At 44.0% G+C, this 23,631-nt stretch overlaps 1 protein-coding gene across 9 annotated transcripts; it reads right to left on the bottom strand.

Annotated features, from left to right (window-relative positions):
• Positions 1 to 412: 412 nt before the first annotated feature.
• Positions 413 to 14,864, bottom strand: DRC5 (dynein regulatory complex subunit 5). Of its 9 annotated transcripts, none has more exons than XM_083493885.1 (6): positions 14,843 to 14,864; positions 8,382 to 8,671; positions 6,972 to 7,540; positions 4,628 to 5,077; positions 2,820 to 2,885; positions 413 to 683 (listed from the first exon to the last, which is right to left on the bottom strand). In XM_083493885.1, the coding sequence occupies exons 2-5, from the start codon at positions 8,557 to 8,559 to the stop codon at positions 2,835 to 2,837; spliced, it is 1,248 nt and encodes a 415-aa protein (XP_083350011.1). In that variant the 5' UTR covers positions 8,560 to 8,671; positions 14,843 to 14,864; the 3' UTR covers positions 413 to 683; positions 2,820 to 2,834. The 9 variants fall into 9 exon arrangements, with proteins under 9 accessions (XP_083350011.1, XP_083350008.1, XP_083350006.1 ...); XM_083493884.1 differs by having other exon boundaries at positions 562 to 683; positions 14,741 to 14,853; XM_083493882.1 differs by lacking the exon at positions 2,820 to 2,885.
• Between the last annotated feature and the right edge of the window lie 8,767 nt (positions 14,865 to 23,631).

Consider the following 23,631-nt stretch of genomic DNA (forward strand, 5'->3'; position numbering starts at 1 on the left):
TTTCAACATACTCTGCCTTGCTTAACCTGCTTTTACAGTATTGTCATGTTCAGTTCCCAGAATGCCCTGTCAAAAATGATTTAAAAAGATTTAATCAATGATTAATAATCACCATAATCTAGCTCCATCAGGGTGTACTTTACAGAGTAGAAGTCCCTGCCTTTAGCAGCTTCCGATCTAAAATCTGACAAAGAGGAACAAGAGAGCAAGGGGAGGAAGGGGTAAACAGGGAAGCCACATGCTTTCCGTCGCCCCTGCTAGGGTTAGGCCCAGGCTCAGGTGCAATATGACATGGGACCAAGGGACTTGTGCCACAGGCTTTATGAGAAGGTGAAGAGAAAGGCAGGAGGAAAGGAAGCCATGGCCAGCCAAGATCAAACACAGCTAAGAAGGAACTTCTGAGCACAATGCGTAGCAGAAATAAAATAGGCATTTAATCTAACATGGTGAAGACAAAAACTCAGGAAATGTTAGCCTTGTTCGGGGTGTTTTTCTTCAACCGTATGTGGGACAGGTGCAGAGGGCGGGTGCTGCAGGCTTTTGAATCGGGCTAGTTCCTGGTTGGTCTTTATGGCCTGGTTAATGAGGTATTCACTCTCTTGGCCCACCTCTGCCAGCCTCAGGTCAAATTCTACCACTGTCTTGTTATCAGTCATGCCTTCCAGCAGCTGCTTCCCTCCATCCTGGAATCAATAAAAAGACTAGGCTGAAGGTCAAAAACACACATGCACACAAGCAACTCTTGGGTTTAAACCACATTGCCCCAAAGCACCTTGGCTGGTTTGCAACCAAGACCTAAAAATGCCTCGAGGAAGGGGCAAACATGCTTCCTTACATGCCATTTTTTATTTACAAAAAGAAAAGACAATGAAATCTCGTGGCGCCCGTAGACCAACAAAGTTATTATAGCATAAGTTTTCATGGGCTGAAGCCTATTTCATCAAACGTGTTAAGTGAAGTCTTAGTTGACAGGTATATAAAGGTATATTCAGAGGATGTTACTACTGGTGATTATAATGAAGTAGTGGCGGATTTATACTGGGCATCCACACATTATTCAACTTCAGTAGTTCTTCTGCAATGTTTGCCCAATATTATCACCTTATCACCATCTAGAGCGGCAAAAATCCCACCTGAACATTTGTGGTAGGAAAAGTTATCAGATTTTAGCAGGAAGCTATGGGATGTGGGCTGTTAGGCTGTTGAACAGAAAATAACATAGCAAAATTGACTTGCGAGGTGGTGTGTTGTTCAATAAGAGACTGAGTGTTTGGGGGGGAGGGAGGCTTGTTTAATTTCATTGTACTTCATTGTACACAGGTTGTCCTGTGACAATAAAGGTATTATTATTATTATTTTGCAAATGAATAAGTATGACCAGCCCAAAATCTTTGCAAGTACAAGTGGTATTGAAAGTGTGATCAGGTCTAACTGCTCCCATAATATCATAAGTACAAATTGTGAAGAACGCTCAATAAACAGCATGCCACTAGGAGGTCCTATAAACTGAAGAACTTTCAAAATAATAAATCATCCTGTACATAACATTTATTAAATGTATATACCACCCTTCATCCAAAGATTCAGAGCAACAAAACTGCTTCTGCCAGTGTGGAAACATTTCATATGCTGTGCACATATCAACAGTCCTCTAACGCTCTCTCCAGCACAGAGAATTGGCCAGCCTTTTATTAACCACTGCAAGACTCATAATAGCACAGCACTGGGAAACAAAGCTTGCAATTCCATTCTATAACTGGATTAATAATGTGTGGGAAGTGGTTAACTCAGATCTCACAAGATGAAGACCTGTGAAAGGGACAACCGATTTTGGTGACATACGACTTCCCTTTTTTGCTTATGTTAATAAGCAGGGGAAATATTTTTCTTCCCCCTCTCAAGAATGCCCATGGAGATGATATGTATCTTGATAACTATTGTGACCTATAAGCTGTATGACCTATAAACTGGGTGTAAATGTTCATACCAGAGTTCTTGTTTTTGATGGAATTGCTTCCTTGGGGTTGTTGTTTCATTGTCTAAAAGTTTAATAAAATTTCTATGGAGGGGGGCGGGAAAGAGTCCATCTTTTGAGCACTGAGTTACTGTAGCAGCTCCTACTCAAAAATAGGGAGTGCTTGTAGAAATATATTTTAAAAACATAAAAGAATTGTCCAGTAGCAGTGACCAACTAAGTTTGTTCTTGGTATGAGCTTTTGTGTGCATGCACACTACTGAAGATAGAGAATGCTTGTGCAGTTAAGCTAGAAATTACTGTTTGACTGACTGACACACACACACAAAGAGAGAGAGAGAGAGAGAGAGAGAGAGAGAGAGAGAGAGAGAGAGAGACTGTTGTTTCCAACATGCTCCTTCAATAACTACCAGTCTGAGTTCATCATGCATAGGCAGGAGAAAGGGATGGCTGGCAGGAGGACAAACAGGGACAATGACCCTGGGGATAGCAGGAGCTTATGCATGGGAACAGATCACAGTGTGTGTGTGTTAGAAGAGTCCAAGCATGAGGACAGGGATGAGTTCCTTGTGTGGAGGTTGCCTCTGAAACCCTGCTGTGCTGAGATTCCGAGGTGCTTAGAATGCGTTGCACCCTCCTTCCCAGTTCCAGGCACTTGTCCCTTTAGCCCGAAACTGTGCCTCTTGGAGTAGAGAGGGATGCTCACCAAAGCAAGCAGATTTGTCAACCTCTCCTGTCACCTATTCATCAAGCTACTGCTGCTTATTGCCAAATGCTCACAGAATGGATGGTGTGTCACGCTCCCCGTTATGAAAGTGTCATTATGACAGTGACATCTCCCTACCTCCTCATTACCATGTCAAGAGATGATAAAGTGTTTGCTTAGGCAATTCGGTAAGATTTTGGCATCCTGGGGGAAAGAGACAAGAAGTCATTAACTCCCTCAACCTCTGAGGCATCTAAAAAAGCATGTGACAGACTCACAGGGAACAGTATTGGCATGGCAAGAACTAAAAGCAGGTGATAGTATCGTGATACATGCACCAGACAGATCTTAAAAGCATGTGATAAAAAGTAGAGATTTCTGAGCTGCGACATGGGCTGACATGTCTCTGGAGTGGCGTTCTGTTCTGTATCCTCTTGCCCCTTCTGCCCTGCCCCGTCCCAGTCTGGATTTTAAGAAAAAGTCATCACTCAATTAGATGAAGGACCCTACACTTGCAGACACCCAGAATTTAGAATAATTTCTGGGGAAAACAATCATACCATCTTCAGAAATTGGAATATTGCCATTTCGTTTAAGCCCATTAGCTACCTGGAATCTGGTGGCCATGTTACTGCAGAAGATTGGAAAAGATACAGCAGACCAAGCAAAATCTGCCAATGAACATGCAAAAGCTGCTGGAGTTTTCAGAGCTTTTGCTTCCATTGGATCACAACTCTGAATATTAAGAGTTTGCACACTTTTATCCACATGAACTGATCCAGTAGAATATTTTGCTTCGTGAAAGATGGGACAAGAAAATCTAAAGCGTGCTTGGATAAACATAAAGCAAGCAACAAAGACTAATATATGTAGCTCTACCATGTAGAGAGTTGCCAACTTCTCAAACGACAGCCACTGAGGGTAGGATTCAAACCTTTGGTAAAATACAGGATTTCAGACAGTCCTGGGGCAAGTTATCCACTCTCTGCCTTTGTTGCAAGCACAAACTAGGAAAAGATGGCAAAGCAGCTGGTATGCTATTTTCTGCGGCAACATTATATAGAAATGAACAGAAATACATTCCTAACAGGTTGCATCAATCACCTGTTGCCACATTATCAAATTAAGAAAAGATGTGTAAAATGTAGGCACACATAATGCTGCAATGTAGAGTTCCTGAACACAATTTGAAACAGCCCATTCTGCAGCAGCTTTCTCTGTTGCTAAGCAGAGAAATAAGAACGTTCATCCTTCAGTGTAAGCCAGATATATATTCTGGGTCTATTGCTAGCAAACCACAGAAAGTATTTTAGGGGCCCCACAAGACATTATTGTACATTCATCACAATTTGTGCTCATCATACTATCAGGGTGGTTATATATGCAATCACACTTTCAATACCATTTGCACCTGCAAACGTTTAAGGGCGGTTATACTGCTTTGGCTGCAGTCAGTGTGAATCCTATAGCTTTCCTGCTAAAATCCCTTCATTTTTTATACTACAAATGTTCCTACACACACACACACACACACACACACACACACACACACACACTTTCAATTTGCTATAGTACAAAATCACATGGACTGTGCTACTTCGGTTTTGAGTTAAACACAAAACAAAAACCTGCAAATTAAAAACTAGCACAAGGAGGAGTGGATTAAGCTAGAAGCTCCCTGTGATGTGACCCTCTTCTGCTAGCAGGGAGTTTAATATTTTCAACCCCCACCTCATTCTCCTACACATGTAGGCCAGTCCAAGTCTATCCCAGCCAAAAATTCACTGTGGGATGACAAGCCACTATCTCCCAGCTTCAAAAGAAACATCATGTGACCTGCTTTACAAGGTTGTAAGGATTACTTAAGATAATGCATGTAAAGTGCTTTGAACATTCTATACAAGTGCTATGTGCCCATCCCCCTTGTAGGAAAAGAGATTGCGTACTAGCCCAATGTGGTTACAGGAGAGGTTGATGTGAGTCAGAGCCGTGTTCTGAGCAAGGACCTGAGAGAAAAGGGTGGCCGTTGGCTCCGACAACTCATTGCCACCCAAGTGAAGATTTGTCAGAGTCTCGTTAGCCAAGAGGGCGTGGCAAATGGCTTGGCCTCCCTCATCCTCAATGCAGTTGAGACGCAGATTGAGGGACGTCAGAACGGAATTCTTGGACAAGGCGTGAGCAATCGCCTGGGCTCCTTGAGCACGGATCCTGTTATCACAAAGGTTAAGGGTTACTATCTTGCTGCGGTTGATCAGTTTGCCAACAGCTCGTGCTCCCCGGTCTGCTATCAGATTGTGAGATAAGTTTAGTTCTGTTAGCGAGGGGTGGTCTAATAGTTCATGGATCAGCACACGAGATTTTTCGTCATCCACTTTGCTTCGGGACAGTTTGAAGACCTGCAGCAGAAGAATAAGGTTACATGTTTTGATAAAGAAAAATATTTCAGACAATTTTTATTTTATTTGTGCCTCAAACCACTCAGTTTTCACTGAAAGGCAAGGGATTTGGACAGTTCATTGCCTTAGCTGTTTTTTTAAAAAGTTCACATATCAGAAGCAATTAAGTGTAACCTATATTTCCCGTAAAAGGCTTTTAAACTGCTCTAACAATCTGGAACCACAAGGAGTTGTCTGAAAGGCTCCGTAGTTCAGACAGTAAGTCTGTGGTTAATTTTGCCTAATTTTCTCAGAAATATTGGAATTTAGAATCAAAGATTTCTCCATTGCCCCTAAGCAGGCTCAAGCCTTTATGTGATCTAAGCTGGCAGGTAGAGGGGTGGTTCAGTCATCAAGAGTGAGATACAACACAAGTCTTTCAAGTGTTGTAAGCCAATGGATAGCTTTTGTACACTACTGGGGGTGGTTTGAGGGTGCAGAGTTGAAAGGTCATTCCACCCATCCTCTTATTTTTTTTGAGGAACTGTAGGTCTCTAGCAACCAGTAGAGGCTATTGCTTACCTTGCTTCCTCATTTAACCCTCTTATGCAGATGTCTACATTATAAATATATTGGGGAGGAGCAGTTTGAAAAGGAACCTTAAGGCTGTTGTTTTAATGCAAGCCACATTAGGACCAAACTCAACAAGATGTGGGAGACCCACAATTGAATCTCTCTTCATTTGTTTTTTTCTCTCTTAAAGAGTTGCTAAAGAGGGCCACCCATGTTGGATTAGGCCTGTACCACAGGAAGAGGAAGACCTAACTCTTTCCCCCAAGTAATTTTCCTGATCTAGACTGCCACTTGAGGGAGGGATTTTGATCAGAGAAAGATGCTGAAATATGTGGTTAAATGCACCCTCTCCTGGCACTGTAGCTCCAGTCTGGAGGCTCTGTGGCTGCTTTTAAGTAAAATGGAAATGTCAAGAGATTAAATAGTGGGTCTCCCAAACCTTGCCTTATTTGGCCTTTTTGGGGGGAGGAGGGTTTCCAATTTAAATCCATGGGACTTGAAGTTGAGATTTAAGAGCTTATTTACCAAGGCTTCATCTCACTGCTTTAATGTTTAAAGCTTTAGTACCATGTCATACTGTCCAACTTTTTAATTTCAAAAAACAGTTCACACGTCTTCCGGACCACGCTCCGGGGCAAGTCGCATGACCCACACTACAATTCCACCCCCTAAAAGCACTTTTTTTCAGCGCAAGAGCGCTGCCCCCCCAAATGGCCACCGTGATCTCATACAAAAAAAGGATGTCCCATTTTTTCCAGGACACTTGTGCCAGGTAAGCAGGGTCAATCACATAGCTCCTTTGCACATCAATTTTGCACAGCTGCGGTCAGGTGGGAAGAATCCATGTAGCTGACCCCATCTACACCAGCTGAAGCTAAGGAAGAGTGGCTCCCATCACTCAGTTGTAATGGCATCTAACTTCAATATAAGAGTGTTTGAGATTAGTATACAAGTATGGTGCAAAGGGGGCTCTTTGTGGCCATGGAAGTACAGTAAGCCTGCACCTTATGTACATTTGTGTGCATTCAGCTTTCCGTGTTTAGCAAAAAAAAAAAAGGTTTAAAAAATTAAAAAATGAGTGGAAAGGGGGCAGGCATTTGGGGGGAAAAGACTTTGGCAATCCCACCCGCCATTGAACCTAATGTGCTTTGACTAAATGCAGTTTTGGCTTTAGGCACGATCCCCAGAATGTAACCTAAGTTGTGGGCCTACTGTACCAATGTCAGGTAATGATTTGGACAAAATTATTCACTAAAGGTTTAAAATTGTCCTCTGACCCTTGGGAACCATCATTTTAGGTTCAGGGTTTCTAAATATTATAGAACTATATATGGCAAGTTACTTTTAAAGTTGGACACTTCTTGACAGCATTGGCTAGGGAGCAGCAGTCCCGGTAGGTGAACTCAAAAAGATTCCACTCAAAATTCATGCCACAATCTTTAACGCCATAAGATAAGTGCAGCTCCTCTAGGTGACAGAGCGCTGGAGTGAGCATACTCATATCAAAATGGTCCATGGAAGGTTCATCCATTCCAGAATCACTTTCTGTATCAGAGGCTTCTTCGTCTTCCTTTTTCTGATCTATTTTCACAGGTGGAAGGAACTGGTCGATATCTAGCTTCTTCACATATTCCTTGCAGAGTGGGATGACATCCAGGACCTGGTTGGGGTTAGTAGTATCTGGAATGTAGAACTTCAAGATGTTCTCCAAGTGACGTTCAAAAAACATCCGCTTCCAGCTGTTTCCATAGCGGGACACGTCACAAACTGCCCATCTCGCAATGCAACATCGTTTCCAATAACCTTCATCACTAATCAGGTTGGCAGTCACAGTAAGGGGCAGACTTGTGGAGACCTTGTCCAGCACCTTCCTTTGGTGATCAGGAAGGAGGCTATTCAAAATAGGATTACCTGGTTGGAAAGAAGAGGAGTGAGCCTTTCGGAATGTGGTGTCTGTTTGCTGCTTTTTATAGCTTTTTATAGAAGATCTATTTGCTAGGTTTAGATAGATTATTTGTTTGTTTGTTTGTTTGATTTTTAAATTATCCTCCCCAAAGCAAGTTACAGTAACCAATAAAACAACAGAATACGCATCTCAATTATTACAAAAGAATAAGAAAAAACAGCAAGACTAAAAAACTCAAATAACAGCAGTAAATAAAATAAGCAGATAACCTTTTAGCATTAGAATAGCACCAGCAGATTAAACAATTATTCAGACATAGCATCATATGTTGAAAGCAACACACATTTGAGTTTGTACAAGTTTAGCAGTGCTTCCACTAAATAATCTTGAGAGGAGTAATTTGCTGAGGATGCTAAGAATTCCATTAGGAAGACCAAGCCCTACTCCCAGAACATTAGTTTCCAGGATTCCCTAGGAACAAATGAAAGTTTTGCGTTATACTGTAGACTACAATGCTTCAAAACAAGGCAAAAATAAAGGTATTGACTGGTTATCAAGAATCAGCAGCAGGAATGACTTGGTCTAGAGCAGCCAAAGTGGTACCCTCCAAAAGTTGTTTAGGACTACAGTTCCCATCAACTACATGGTCAGGAAGAAAGGGAGTTGTGATGGAGGGGACCACATTAGCTACCCTTGGTCTATGGAATAATTCCCTTGCATTTTTAAAGAGCTATTCCACTTAGTTTCATTTTTAAAAACTCAGTCCTCAACTGCATGTATAATTGCAACCTGTGATCTAAAGGTTCATTCTCAGCAAGAGAAACCAGAGGAGGAGAAATTACTTACTTTCAAAGTTGTTGATTATGTGCTGTATGCAGAGCTCTGTGAGCTGTGGCACTATAGCTAGACTCCACTCAGGATCCTCAGCTATAATCCGCCGCATTCGCCGAGGGTTAGCTGCTGGGTTTCTGGTACGGCTTGGGGGAGGGACTGCATTGGGGTCTGCAGCAACTGGCTCCTGCATCTTGAAGTGCTGGGGTAAAACCTCTCCCTCTCTCTCTCCTCTCTCTCTCTCTCTTAGAATGGTTTGAAAGTTCTGCGCAAACTGGAACACTAAAGTTCAGCAGCCATTCTTCCTAGAAAAATCCAGAAATCAGTACCACTCACTGATACTAATAAAATATTTGATTTGGTGCATTATACTACAAGTGTAGGGAGGAAGAAGTCCCTTACAACTGCATTATTTAAATCTTTGATGTAGTCCAATCAATTATTAGCTCCACCAATGCACATAACAAAACAAGGAAGGGAAACAGACTGTTTCACTGGACCAAGTTCTGAGAATATAAGAACATTTAATAACTGGAAGTTGTTTACATCAGAAGTTTGTTTCACCTTTTCCTGAGCTATTAAATGTCTCCTAAGATGAAGCAATTATATGAAGTGAGTCATACGCAAATTGGATTTATAAGCACACTGAAGTGGTGGTTTCACATCAAAATGCAGCAGGGTGTCAGTGCAGGGGGCTCACATGATGTAAAAATATATTTATACATTAAAAAAAAAACCAACCAAGCACAGAAAAGAATCTGGCAGTCTCATTCTCCTTTCTCTGAACTAGTCTAATTTCACACGCCAATCGCACCTGCAGTACCCATATTTCTTAAGGATCATGCAGACAACATATTTGCAGTTCATCCATTCCACATCCTAGGATTTGAAGTGCCAAAACAGAGGCACAACACAATAGCAAAGTATAGTCTGCACATTTTGACTGGAGGGGATAGCTCTGAAGCAAGGGGATAACTGTAACTTGCTCCCCCAACTCTCTTTTAAAAAATAAGACTAGAAATGCATGCCATCACAGAACAGAGCTCAGGGCCTCCAAAGAACTAGATCGGTGGTGGGGAACCTGTGGCCATCCAGATGTTGTTGGATTACAACTTGCCCCCGATCATTAGCTGTGCTAGCTGAGGCAGGTGGGAATTTTAGTCCAGAAACATCTGGAAGTCCAAATGTTTTCCCCTGCAGAGCTAAATAAGCTTACAATTATATTTTAACATGGAAACCATTATAGAAGTGGGCAATCCTGCAGGTCCTTACTGAGATTTTTCATTAAAATGCTGGGTGAATACTGTGGCATAATGGGGGAATGCCCAGCCTCTTAATCTCTTCAAGGTTTAAAAGTTGAGCGTTCTCTCATTTTACCAAAGTGCTCATCTAGGCTTTTAAAGAAAACATGTTAAAAAAGGCTGGAACTAAAAAAACCCCATACAATAAGCAGTAACAGTGCATCTCTACCCAGGAGTAAATCCCATTAAGCTCAATGAGGCTTACTTTAGACGGCACAGCAGTTGGATAGGGTGTGTGAATTGAGAGTGGAAAATGTTCATGTGCACAAGATGTCCTTATAACCTTCTACAAAGACACCTGCGGTTGTGTGGAAACTAGTGCCCCAATCCGGCACACTTCTGCTGAGAAGTGCTTTGATCTTATACACTACCTTCCCATTACAAAGAGAGAGAAGCCAGTGCCACGGCAGAGATCAAGCTCATTATTTCCTTCCTGTTCATGAAGCTGCTCCATTTTGCTTTCAAGCACACATAAGAAGCAGCCTTTGGTGTGCGAAAGCCCTGGTGCCTTTGAAACCTTTGCAATGGGCAATTTTTCAGCCCCCAAACTGTCTGGGGTAGTGCTGATAAAAACAACCTGCTAAATCACAAGAGCAGACCTCTACAAACCCTTTGAAGAATGCAAGGGGGCAAAGCCAAGTTATTCATGTTGTGTTACTGATAATGTGTCTGCAAAGGCTTCTCAGATGGTAGCAGCAAGCAGCAGGTGCCAGAGCAAAGCAAAGCACACTGAAATGAAGGGCAGGGAGAGGCCAGGTCAAATGGATATTTAGGTGTCTACAGAAATTGTGAGACAATGCTGCCCGAGGGCCAAATGACATGGAATAATATCCACTGGAGACCAGCTAATCCTAGTGGGGGTGGAAAATCAGCTATTGTGGAGCAATCACTGCACACTTGCAGGCAACTAAGATTCTTAACCCCAAAAGCCACACAGAAAACCAGGAGAATGCAACAGCCCTCATAACTGTGGTTTCTGCTCTCTGTGATTCTTCCTTCCTGCGTGAAGCCAGCCCAGCGCTGCTCCTCAGTCAGAGATCCGTAGGGCTTCTGCAGATCTGACTGCTGTGACCAGAACCATCTTGTCACTCCAATCTTCATCAAACCCAGAATATGGAAGAGAGAAAACAGTTGGCAATTGCAAGAACAACCCCCTGGGGTTACGAAGCACGAAAACTCAAAAGCTGTCTGCACTTCCCAAACAGTCCAGATATTACTGGACAATAGTAAAAGAACCACTGTGCAACTGTAGCTTCTTCCAAGAGGCAGGCATGGAAATGAGTTTATTTCTGTAAAACACCATGAACTGCATAAACGATTAATAATGAGCAGGATTCTAAAAAAAAAATTGGGAACAACTGTGAATTTAATTGTCAAAATATGCACATTCAAAATTGTATTTAAAAAATAAAACATCTCATGATTAAATATTCCATAAAGCAAGACAGCAGCTGTAGGTGAATTGCAACTAAATCTCTACTGACTTTTTAAAAAGGAGCCCGCAAGTGCAGAACAGTTCATTAAAACCTCTAATGTCAGTTGTAGCTCATAAAGCCTATGGCTTGAATCCAAAGAGCCACTTTATGCAGGAAAAGCATTTCCACACATGGTCAGGGAAGTATCATTTCTATTTCCGACTGTTCTGAGGAGTACTTCTGAAATTCCCCCGAGTTTTAGGAACAGCTTAAGGGCAGCATGGAGGGTTGCTTTTAAAAAGAGAGGCTCCATCCAAAAGAAGTTCTGCTCTGTAGGCAGTTTACCACACATCCCTTTAGTTCACATGTCCTGAAACTCTTCTAAACTCTGCAATTTTGTGATTATCTGCTGCGAAGTGTGATGCTTTGTTGCAAAATTCCCACAGAGTCTTATTGCTGGTGACCATATGGCAAGCTTTAGGATCCAGCAATCATTGTCAGATGTGATGGCGTCCAGATTTCTTCCCTTTTGTACACACAATTCCACTATTCTAGGGCTATCCAAAAACCACCAGTACCCTTGGTTTAGCTAAAATAAAGCCTGGGTTTAAGATTATTTACAATTCAAATCTCAATTAGAAGTGTGACACCACACCATGTTCTTATAATCCACATGATAGGCATGGCACATACACTTGTCCTAACCTACCGACAGTGGCACCACATCTCCTTACGGGAAAAGGGAGTCGTTCAATTTCCTCCTCATACAAATCAAATGGCATCAATTTAGCATCCAACTGTTTAGCATCAACCTGTGCTAGAAAACTGATTTGGTTGCAACAATTTCCAGTAGGGGAGCCATGTTAACCTGTCTTGTGGCACCTTAAAGACCCACAGATTTATTACGGCATGAGCTTTTGTGGACTACACTGAGTTGTGATTCTGCAGTTTCAACTGAGGCCTGCCTTTGAAAGGGCTGGGAGACTGAAATGTGAAACCACCAAATTACCATTAATCACATGTGGATTGAATACACTACAAACTGAAAAAAGCAAGTCTCCATAGCTTTGGCAGAAAGCAGGGCTCTTCCCATCCTACATACAGTAGTGCAAGCTCATTTGGTAGTCAGGATTAATAATGTTTTATACCTTGGGGGCTTGTTTTTATTTAGGTGGTTTTTTTGGAAAATTTTAATTGAATAATGCTGTTTGCAATTTCATTGTTTTATGTAAACCACGTAGAGATGTTTATTAAGTAGTATATCTGGTTTTATAGACACATAAATAAAATAGACTGCTTATAGTTCTAGTAAATAAATAAAACTTTTCTGACTCTACCTATAGCCAGTAATTTCTCCACTAGAAGCTGTTTTCTATTGTACTCATGAGCTGTGTACTCTGTATTATGAAGGGATTGCAATGTTCTAGGAAAATGAGGCAGAAACCTCAACACAGTGTTCAAACTTACTTTTTGCTTTTACAAAGCATGTGTGTTTCACTCACTCCACATTCAGTGTCATTACAAATATAGCAGAGCAAGGTTGCTATGGTGTGATGAAGATTCCACAAGGTGTCTGAATTAACTCTGTGATCAAATGCCTGGGGAGTTGTAAGGTGCTAGGTCTTGCAGTGAGTCATTTATCACACTGAATCAATTTACAGGATCTCCTGATGCAGCAATCACATATCACCATGGCTGTTCTATACTTCATTTTCTTATTTTGTCAGTACAGACATATATTCCCCTGTACTGCTTTGGGTTCACATTCATATATTCATGGATGATTAGATAACTTTCTACCAAGTTACCACATGTATGTGACCACTTAGTAAACAGATTATATTGCCCTGCCAAAGTACAGGTAGTTTATGCCCCCTCCTCCAGTTTTTTCAGCTTTCCACTACCAGTATGGAAATGTATAAAGTTCTCATTTTTTCACAGGACAATATAGATTACTAGCATACCAAGTGGTTATACGCTCACTGTGATATGCTATTATTTGATAAATAGCCTTTCTTATTCACTCATCATCTCAGATTCAATGAACATTGGCTGAAAACGTAACTGCTCCCATAAACGGCACACTGGCATATAATATATGTAGTCTCCTTTCTTTACATTTTGCATTAAACAGCATGTTAAGATGCAGTTAATTAGAAGATAGCATATAAATGTATATGTAACTTTCCACCCACGTTGTGCCTAAATCAAGTGCATTACAAAAGTACTGCTAAAAGAGAAGAAACAAAATGCCAAAATGTAGTCAATTTCCAATCTACACAATTTGCACAAGGATGTATAAGCCATAGATTTAATCACAGAAGAAAAAACATCACTGACTTTCTTCCATGTCCTTAAGTACTTCATTCAATTTCTTTATTTTAAGCTGCTTTTTAATAGTCAAGCCATTTCAATTCAACTTTCTTTTAATTTAAGAAATAAAACCTGCCTACTGGGAAAGATTTTCTGCTTTTAGATGCAACACGAATTCCACTGAAATGGAATTCGGTTCTACACAAGCCATGCTCCAATTACAGGAGAAGGTGCTCTATTTTTCATGATGTTTTTAGAAGCCTGGGAGGGGCTTGTCTTGTCTAAATTGGGGGGTAGTCCATGGGAGGTGTCTTGTCATTAAAAGCTCCCCATCTCTCTTTCCCCATAATTCAAGCACTAAATACAAATATTGTGAAAGAGAAAGGGATTAAAATCTACTAATCAATAGCTTTGCACCACTTGCTATTCTCCAAAAGCTCTCAGTATTTCTTCACACGTACACAGTCACTTTAGCCATATTTTAAATGTTTACTGAAAAGGCTCCCCCCACCCCTTTTGCATTCCCAATATGAATTCTAGTTTGCAGTCCTTAGAAACAACAGATCACTTGGAAATACTTTTAGTTACCCCTAAACCACCCCAAACTTCAAGGATGGCAAAAGGGTGAGCTTTCTCCTGGCCTCTCAGTGTGTGCCTGTGGAATGGATAAAGTGAGTGTTCCAAATTCACCGTAACTGTACAAAAAGGGAACCACCAGCCTTTGGCACCTAACCCAGAGTAATTAGAAGGCCAAGATCTCACATTTATGACAGCAGAACTGCCTGCCTCTTACTTTAAAGGAACCCTGTTCTTTCCTCAGTATTATAGCCTGGGAAAATACACACACACAGAGAGAGAGAGAGAATCATAGAATTATATAGTTGGAATATATATCAAAAGAGAGGTGGCAGCAGGAGTGCTGGGAAAAGGGCTTAGGGGTTGCCTTCATCCTCGTTCTTCCAATTGCTTTATGGGGTCCCCTACCTGCTGAGCTAGTGTGGCGTAGCCTGACTAGGACCTACGAGACCAGAGTTCAAATCCCCACTTAGGTAAGAAGCTCACTGGGTGACCTTGGGCCAGTCACTGCCTCTCAGCCTATAAGCTACCTCGCAGAGCTGTTGTGGGGATTCAGTGAGGAGGGGGAGTCATAGCAGCTTAGAATTGTAGAGCTGGAAGGGGGGACCCCAAGGGTCATTTAGCCATGCAGGGAGAAACATGCACACCACCTTGAGCTCCTTAGAGGGAAAAGGTGGTGCACAGATGCGATAAATCAATAAACAAACCAATAAATCTTCGACCTGTTGTTCCCCTTTCACGGATGGCCCCTCTGCACCCCGAGTGCTACCTTCACATTTTGCTAACCCGGAAGTCTCGAGTGTCCCTCTTCTCCCCTTTCCCGACTGGTCCCAGCACACGCCCGTCTCTCGGGCCGCGCTATCCCACTTGCCTGCTTAGTCCTCGGGGGTGGGGGGCGGTTGCTAGGGAAACGAAGCGTTGCCAAGGGCCGGCGCTAGACATGCAAGCTCAGCCCCGCCCCGCCTCCAATGAGCATGCGGGAGCCGCCCATTCCCAGGGGCGGGGCTTAGGACTGCGTTGTCCCCTTTGCGTTTGAAACAAAAATCGTCAGGGCGACGTACGTCCCTCCCCGCCCAAATAATGGGTACCTCCCGCCTTCAGAACTGGAGGCTGCGCTAAGGGGAGTGAGAGGCGCTGGTGAAAACAGCGCGCGCGGTTTTCGTGTGAAGAAGAAGAAGACGGGGCTCTTGCACCTTTAATAGCTGTGCCACTTGCAAGGTGCAGGAGCCCTTGGTCTCGCGTCTACCTTTTGAGAACCACCCATTCTTCGCCCAGATGGCATGGGCGTAGCCAGGGGGATGCAGGAGGAGCAGCTGTCCCCCCCACCAAGTAAATAAATAAAAATACTTAACTAATTAATTGCATCACAGATAACTCGGTTCTGCTCTCCTCCCCCCACCCCAACACGAAGCCTGCCGCCCTAAAAAATAATTCCTGCCTACGCCCATGCCAGGTGATTGTCGGTTTTAGATTAAAACATAACCATGTGCCTGACAGGCGTCCATTCATTGCGGACCACTATGACAAACCTAGACAGCATGTTAAAAAGCAGAGACATCACCTTGCCAACAAAGGTCTGTATAGTTAAAACGATGGTTTTCCCAGTAGTGATGTATGGAAGTGAGAGCTGGACCATAAAGAAGGCTGATCGCCAAAGAATTGATGCTTTTGAATTATGGTGCTGGAGGAGACTCTTGAGAGTCCCATGGACTGCAAGAAGATCAAACCTCTCCATTCTGAAGGAAATCAGCCCTGAGTGCTCACTGGAAGGACAGATCCTGAAGCTGAGACTCCAATACTTTGGCCACCTCATGAGAAGAGAAGACTCCCTGGAAAAGACCCTGATGTTGGGAAAGATGGAGGGCACATGGAGAAGGGGACAACAGAGGACGAGATGGTTGGACAGTGTTCTCGAAGCTACCAGCATGAGTTTGACCAAACTGCGGGAGGCAGTGGAAGACAGGAGTGCCTGGCGTGCTCTGGTCCATGGGGTCACGAAGAGTCGGACACAACTAAACAACAACAAATAGGAGCACTCCAGCGTTTTTGTGGGAGCAAACGTTAACGCACCTACTGGGTGGTAAGTCCCCAGTGGGGCAGGCTTTGCAGTAAACTTGCATAGGGTTGGCCTGGAGGAGGGTGCGCCGCCGTAAAAGGTGCTTTCGTCATCCTGGCGGCGGGCTCTGGCATGCCTTTGCCACAGTAAGTATGGGATGGGTGCCACCTTCCGAACAGGGGTACAACAGTACCACAGGGAGCTTTGCTGTGCACCCAGTCTGGAGAATACAGCCCTATGTGGTAGGAAACAGTCCTGGTGATGAACCAGGCTCATCTACAACAGACATGCTGTGGTGATCATTGTAGGAAGCCCATTGCAAATGAGAGGGAAGACATCGTGCAGAATTGTGAGCCCCATTCCCCTGGAGCGCTGGGAAGTCTCATGGCCAGGCAATCCTCTACCGGGCCGGTTATGAAGAGAATATACCGGAGGGTTCTGCAGTCCTTATGATGCAAATATGCACGGGGAGCAGCGAGAACGCACTTGGCCAGCGCTGATCTGGAAAGTAGCAGCGAGAAGCTTTCCCTTCTCCCCGGAAAGCCCATTCATTAGCAGCCAATGAAAGGCTGCTTTTACCAGCCCGCTGCAAAACTTAGACTTATTTATTTAAGTTTGTATACCGCCCTTCATCCGGAGATCTCAGGGCGGGTTCACAAACTTATTTCTCTTCTGACACTGGCTACATCCAGAATTGCCAAAGTCCCTCTCCCCCCCCCCCCCGCAAAGGTGGCATATATAACCCAGTAGCCCAGCTATTATCATGCTTGTTAAGTAAACATTTGCCTGTTAAGCAAACTACACGTTCCTGACTAGAAAGCCATTTAGCATATCCAAAACATGGCAAGTGAAATTACAGGGAAACAAGAAAGCCTTTTTGGTAGTGGTACCCACCTTATGGAACACCCTCCTGTCAGATGTCAAAGAGAAACAATTATATGACTTATTCGGAAGCTTTTAATGTCTGATGTTTTGTTCTGTTGGAAGCTGCCCAGAGTGGCTGGGGCAACCCACTCAGACGAACGGACTCAAAGAAATAGATATATTAATAAATTAACAAATTATTAATAATAATATTTTCTCTCTCAAATAATCTTAATTTATACCAGTCAAATAACCAGGATGCTGAAAACAGCAAGATACCCAGCAACATAGCAGTGGACTGTAGTGACAAAAATCATGCTACCTAAAGGCAATTTTGCCAAAACGAGCAGCTAGGCGCTTTTAATTACTTGGTTGTATAGTGAAAAAGAACTTCTAAGCAAGAGAGACACAAATGCCACAAGACATTCCTGAGCAAAAGAGAGCAATTGGAAGGTACGGAGGGTCATATTTCTGGCCTAATCCCTTTGACAAGCTCTCCTTTAAGCAAAAAGGCAGCATAAGTAACAGTCAGAAATGCAGCTCGAATAAGGAGACAGAACAACCTGATGTAATGTCATCTTGGGGAAACATCTGCATCATTTTGCTTGCATTCGTGTCCTCCATATGGCCTCCCCACAGGCATGTACTGTAGTTGGGCGACTATGCAAACAGGATGCTGGACTAGATGGGCCTTTGGCCTGATCCAGCAGGGTTCTCTCTAAGTTCTTATCTATTGCTGTTGCTTCTATGCTAAAGACAACAAGAAAGGGCAGTGGCGTAGCGTGGGTTGTCAGCACCCGGGGCAAGGCAAGTAATTTGCGCCCCCTAACCCGTGGATTTGCGCCCCCTAACCCTAACCCCCAGATGTTGTGCCCGGTGCGGCCGGCCCCCCTGCACCCCCCACGCTACGCCACTGAGAAAGGGCCATGAAATAGTTAATATCTCATAGGGTTGGTGCAATGGCCTAGGGCTATGGAGGCTGCATCACAATGTAGTCAGTGCAGGACTACATATAGGCCAATGTTCTGACACAGTACAAGGAAGCTTCCTACATAACTTAAAGCTACTATGTGTGCTCCAGCATGGTGTTAAAAGCAAAAATTGATGTCGCTTTTCTTCCCAGGGTTTCTTCCCTGCCAGCGTATGGGGGGAGCCTGGCCAGCTGATGCAGCCCTTGGTGGGTGGAGAGGAGCAGTGGGCCAAGCCACCCCTGGCTTTACTTCCTTTCAGAGACTTCCTTTGGAGCAAACAATAAATAAATATTGCAGGGAAGGAAGACTAGGGGTGCAGTGTTAAAACACTTCCTAGGAAGCAAGCCCCACTGAACGCACTAGATTTATTTCTGCGTAAACAATAAAGGCAACTTTATGCTACAGATAGAACAATAGAACAAAATCACAGTGGTACCTCGGGTTACAAACACCTCGGGTTACAAACACTTTGGGTTACAAACTCCGCTAACCCGGAAGTAGTACCTCGGGTTGAGAACTTTGCCCCAGGATGAGAACGGAAATCAAGCGGCGGCAGTGGGAGGCCCCATTAGCAAAAGTGCGTCTCAGGTTAAGAACGGTTTCGGGTTAAGAATGGATCTCTGGAACGAATTAAGTCCGTAACCCGAGATACCACTGTATTATAATAAGTGAGTCTGAATCAAATCTAAACCCTTGTTGTTGGGCTCCTCTTGGTCAGAAACATAAGGATCAGCGATCTTGTAGACGTATTTTTGAAACGGTCCCTTTCCACTAGCTCGGTTCTCTATTGCCAGGAGTGGGACTGAAGGGAAGGTGAGATTTGATGCCAGGAAGCTCTCATACATGGAGCAGCTCTTGTAGGAGAAGGATGGGAAGGATACAGCTATTCATGCTTCCTGGATCATGCCATTTGTGTTTACTTCTGAAATACCTTTTTTTTTTAATAGCAGAGCAGGTGTGAAATATTTTGCCACTAACACTCCTGTTGTAGCCATGTTTACGTGGAAGTAACATAGCCTCTGTGACTCCAATGAACTTGCTTGCTAGCTTAATGAGGCTATTTATATCCTACCCTCCTGTTTCAACAACATGGCTCAGGATGGCTCATTGTATATTAGGAAAAAAAACATCAAGTACATCATATTAATGCAACTTGAAGGCTGCAACCATTTACCTAGAAGTAAGCCTTGTCAAACTCAATGGGACTTGCTTTTAAATTGACATGCACAGGATTGTGCTGTAAAAACAGACAGACAAAGGCATGGGTTGGCAAGGTATATCTTGCCTGGGCCGGATTGGTCCCGCGGAGATAACTCCGTGGGCGTGAGTGTGCCCGCCAGCGATATTCATCGTCTGTGCGTGCACACCCGTGATTTTCGGCATCTGTGCGTGATTTCTGGCGCCGTGGAAGCGAGTCCCTGCGCCGCGTTGCACCAGTTTAGCGCAGTGCTCAAGCAGGTGGCTCAGTTCGGGGGTGGCTCATGGGCTGGTCAAATGAACTCCACGAGCTGCTTCCGACCCATGGGCCTTAGGTAGCTGACTCCTGGACAAGGGGCTCCTCAAAAACTCTTCTCAACCTGGCAGGCCAAATGCCTCCTGAAACAGAAAAGCAAACAGTGGAAATCTCCAGGAGACCTGGCCAAATAATCTGAGAGATGGAATTCCATAACATCAGTGGGGCCACTGAGAAGATTCTCTTCTGTATCCCAGTTGGTCTTACCTCTGCCCACTGGTTGGTAGGACAAGAAGAGCCTCTTGGAAGATCTTAACAAGAGGACAGGCCCACATATGGGAGGAGGAAGTCCTTTCCTTTCCTTTCTTCCATGTAAACCTAAACTCAGAGTTGGAAGGGACTTTAAAGCTCATCTAGTTCAGCACCCTGCCAATGCCGGAAACTCACTACTACAGCATCCCTGATAGGTGACCATCCACTCTCTTGTCTAAAAACCTAACATGAAGGAGAGTCCACCACCTTCCAAGGCAGTCTGTTCCACCATCAAACAGCTTGTACTGTCATCAAGTGCTTCCTAATGTTTAGTGTAAATCCTGTTTCTTGTATTTTGAGCCCACATGGGTTCAAGTCCCACCCCCTGGAGCTACAGAAAACAAATACACTCCATCATCCATGTTGCCATCATGGTGCTCATGGGTGCAATTAAATCATTGAGGTTTTCTCTGGGTGCCCAAGAAGCCTCTGAGGCTTCCGACTCACAGCTTCCTTGGTTATGAGATGGTAAAGTTATGTTTTTCACCCTTGAAAAGCACTGATCCAGGAGGGATAGAAGTGACCAGAGGGGACTGCAGTCCCTGAAAAATCCGTAACATGCCTACAGAGCGATAGCTCTCCAAATATGGGATCGCAGCCTGAATTTCATGTACTTTACAGTTCATTATGAACTAATTATGAACTGTACTTGGGGTGGCATAAAAAGTATGTTTAAAATATATAAAGATGTGTATGTTTGGTCTTATTCCCATTTTTAAAGTAGCATGAAATTAGTCAATTAAAAAAAAATGAGCTTAACATCCAGAAAATGTTCTTTACACACAACTCTGATGAATGCAAAACAGTTTGTCTCTAGAGAATGGGGAGAGCCCCATCACTTGGCATACTGGAAACTAGACAGGACACGGTCCTGGGAAAGACTGCCGGCAGGGCAGCATGTATAATGAGATCATGCAGCCACATAAATTGTCACAGAATGGCCTTTCTCATTGAATTTGCTGATTTACTGAGCAGCCGTTGAGCTCTGCTTTTTTAAAAATATTGTCCCTTTGGGTTGCAAAATAACTTTTTGAACATAACACTGATGGGAAATGATACCATCTTGTCTCTGTGTGTGTGTGCCTATGCCACTTAGACAACCTGAGGCCATCTTTGCTTGGGCACAAGGCTGGACTGACCTGCTGCCAGCCAACTTGAATCTTATTTCTGAAACCCTCACATTTCACAGCACTGTGACTGCTGCCAACTTTGGAATGACTTTGCTAGATTTCCCGTCCTGTAATTGAGAGGATGTGAAATCCAGCAAAAAAATTGAGGCTTATGATCCCCTCTTTTGAAAGGGGAAGCGATGGTGACTCCTCCCAGGAACAAATAACACACAACGCACCTCTCAGCCTATTCTTCCCCAAAAGAAAGGTGGGGTTCCTGCAGGCTGCAATGCTTTGATTCCCTGAAACGGTTAAATCCTTATAGGAATTTGTATTCTTCTGCTACTACCCCACATGATCCTATGAGACAATACCTGTTTGCATCAAACAATCTGGGAGTGAGCATCTCTTAAAAGGCCATAAAATCCTTTCTTTTTTTCTTTGCATCTTGAAAGAAAAAAGCAAAATCACCTGCACAAGTGCTGGGCTTGTGCCGGTACCAGCTGCAAGTTCCATCAGATGCAGGCATAGCTAGTGCTTTCCACTTTGCCTGGTTCCCAGCAGGTTCTGTGTGCCTGCTGATGACTATTAATAGATGGGAGGGAAAGTAGGGTTCTGTCTCCTACAGTCATCTCTGGGATGAATGGTAATTACCCTTTAATTAGATTGGATTTGGTTCCTCCTCCCTGCTTTTTAGCAAAGGAAGAGATGCTAGCGCAGGAATCATCCCATCTGCTCCTCTTAATTGTTCTGCACAGAATGGTGCTTAGCAGCCCAGGAAGAGGTTTATCTCATGGGGGCTCTCTTGCTGGCACTTGCCTGTGGCTTCTCATCGCACCAGGGGAGGTGGGGTTTACCAGCAGGCAAAGTGGCCTTTTAAAAAGTACAGCAGCAACAGGAGATGTGATGCACGCCAGCAAACAAGAATATGCTTTGGAAGCAGAGGCCTCAAGGTCAATTCATGCACCCGTCAACATCTTAAACAGTTGCCCCAGGAGCCTTCTCAATCACTACTGGGCATGTGGAGCCTGCAACAAAATGTTGCGGTGCAGTTGGAAAGCCCTTGCTTAGGTGCTCCATTCTATCCCCCCCCATTTTCTGCCTCCTCCTGCCAACAGTCAGTCAGCATTCCATGGCTGCTGAACATGCTCATTCCACATTGGGCAGTTCCCTCACCCCAAAGATGTTTTTGTACTTCTTCAAATCTCAGGTTCCCAATATCTCCCTCTTGTGTGTAGTTTTGGCTACATGTGCAAGAGGCACCACAGCCTGAATATTGAAAATTGTGGGGTGTTGGTGGTGACCATTTGATGCTGGAGAGGCTCATATGACCAAACGTGTAGACTCTGCAATGCTGAGCCCACATTTTGAAGGAAATCCCACTGAAATCTGTGGAAATTGCATACGAACAACTGTGGTTAAAAGGGTGTATTACTGGGGGGGGGGGGGAATCCATGCTGCTATTTTTTGCAGAGTGATCCTGCATGTGCTGACTTGGAGGCAAGGCCCACTTGAGTTTAATGGGACTTCCTCTCAAATAAGCGCATATAGAATTGCAAGTGTAAGGTGATAAGAGCATATCTGTCCATTGGTTTAAGAATCTAGTTAGTAATAATTTCCTATCGCTTTAGAGGTCAGACCCTTATTAGCAGCTTGCCTGAAGGAAGGAGCATGTTCTGTTTTATCGAAACAGCAATTAAAAAATGAAAGGAACATTTAGACGCACATTTATCCAAATGCACTGAAAATCCCAAAGAGATGGTGGGGAAATGGCTTCAAGCTGGCTTGGTGATTAACGTCTGGAGCAAATTTCAAGTCTAGAGTATGGGAGCGGGTGGGGTTAGGGAACACTTAAAAGAAACATAATAGGATCATTAGAGGTAACGAGCAGGCCTAATATCAATAGTGTTGTCAGGAAGAAGAGGCAACATGGAAATGGATTGCAATTTAATTAATCGTTGCACTAAATGGCTGCCTTCCATTTTTATCCCCACCCCACTCCATCCTGCTTCAGGCCTTTTCTCCAAGAACATGAAGGACAGAGAGAAATGTAAGGCTTTGGTATGAGGCTCAGGATAAACCAACTGGTGCCAAAGTTTCTCTTCTTGTCTTAGCTCTCAACAGAGGCACAAGGGACCATCATGGCAGGTGTTTGTTTCAACAATGTGGGGCACAGAGATCCTGGAGCATCAAGGTCCCTCAACATGGGCAGCTGAGCAGACAAAGTACCTCACTCTGCTGCCCTTTTATATTTTGCATGCTGGTTGCAGCATCTGGGCTTGATGAGACATGTGACCCTAACCTGCTCCAAGCCTACTCCACCTGAGGAATCACAGCCCTCCTCCCAGAGCTAGCGAGACCCACTTGGCCAGCTAGGGAGCTGGGCTGTGGGCCCTTGCCTGTCTCAGCCTCCTGGAGTGCCACTCCCACTGCTCCCTACGTCTCAGAGCACCCAAGGCAAGAAGTTATAGCTTGAACTGGGAAAGGAAGTAGACTGCTGAAGCAACAGGTAAGTAGGTGGCTTTGCTGCAGCATTGCTTCTTATACCTCTAACTTGCTCCCATGGCCAGAGTGAGGGGCTTCCCCATCAGTGATGATTCTACTTGAGAACTAGATATCAAGTTAAGCTCTGCCTGCTTCCTCCTTGCTGCTGTTAATAAGGGGACCAGCGTCACCAGAGGCTCCACAGCTGCTTCTATTTGCTTCAGGTGAGGAACCCTCATTCAGCAGGAAGCTCTTGCAGCCCTGAGTGGTCAGATAAAGCGTCTCACTGCATCCAGCCTGGCAAGGACTGTGCCAGTTAGGTTGGAGTGGTGAGGGCTGATGGGATACGACAGCCTGGGAGCTACCAGGGCTGCTGAGTTGACACTGTCCTTTGATGCTCTCTCCCTTGTA

Source organism: Podarcis liolepis (assembly GCF_965112155.1).
Source record: "Podarcis liolepis genome assembly, chromosome: 3".
In the NCBI taxonomy this organism is placed as follows: domain Eukaryota; kingdom Metazoa; phylum Chordata; class Lepidosauria; order Squamata; family Lacertidae; genus Podarcis; species Podarcis liolepis.

What these genes read in the sequence shown, in the direction of transcription:
- DRC5 (XM_083493882.1), bottom strand. Translation starts at nt 8,559, where the DNA reads ATGCAGGAGCCAGTTGCTGCAGACCCCAATGCAGTCCCTCCCCCAAGC. An exon ending in AGAAGTGTCCAACTTTAAAA is followed by an intron (nt 5,078 to 6,971) that starts GTAACTTGCCAT and finishes CTTCTGCTGCAG; the next exon opens with GTCTTCAAACTGTCCCGAAG. An exon ending in CCTGTAACCACATTGGGCTA is followed by an intron (nt 684 to 4,627) that starts GTACGCAATCTC and finishes TATTGATTCCAG; the next exon opens with GATGGAGGGAAGCAGCTGCT.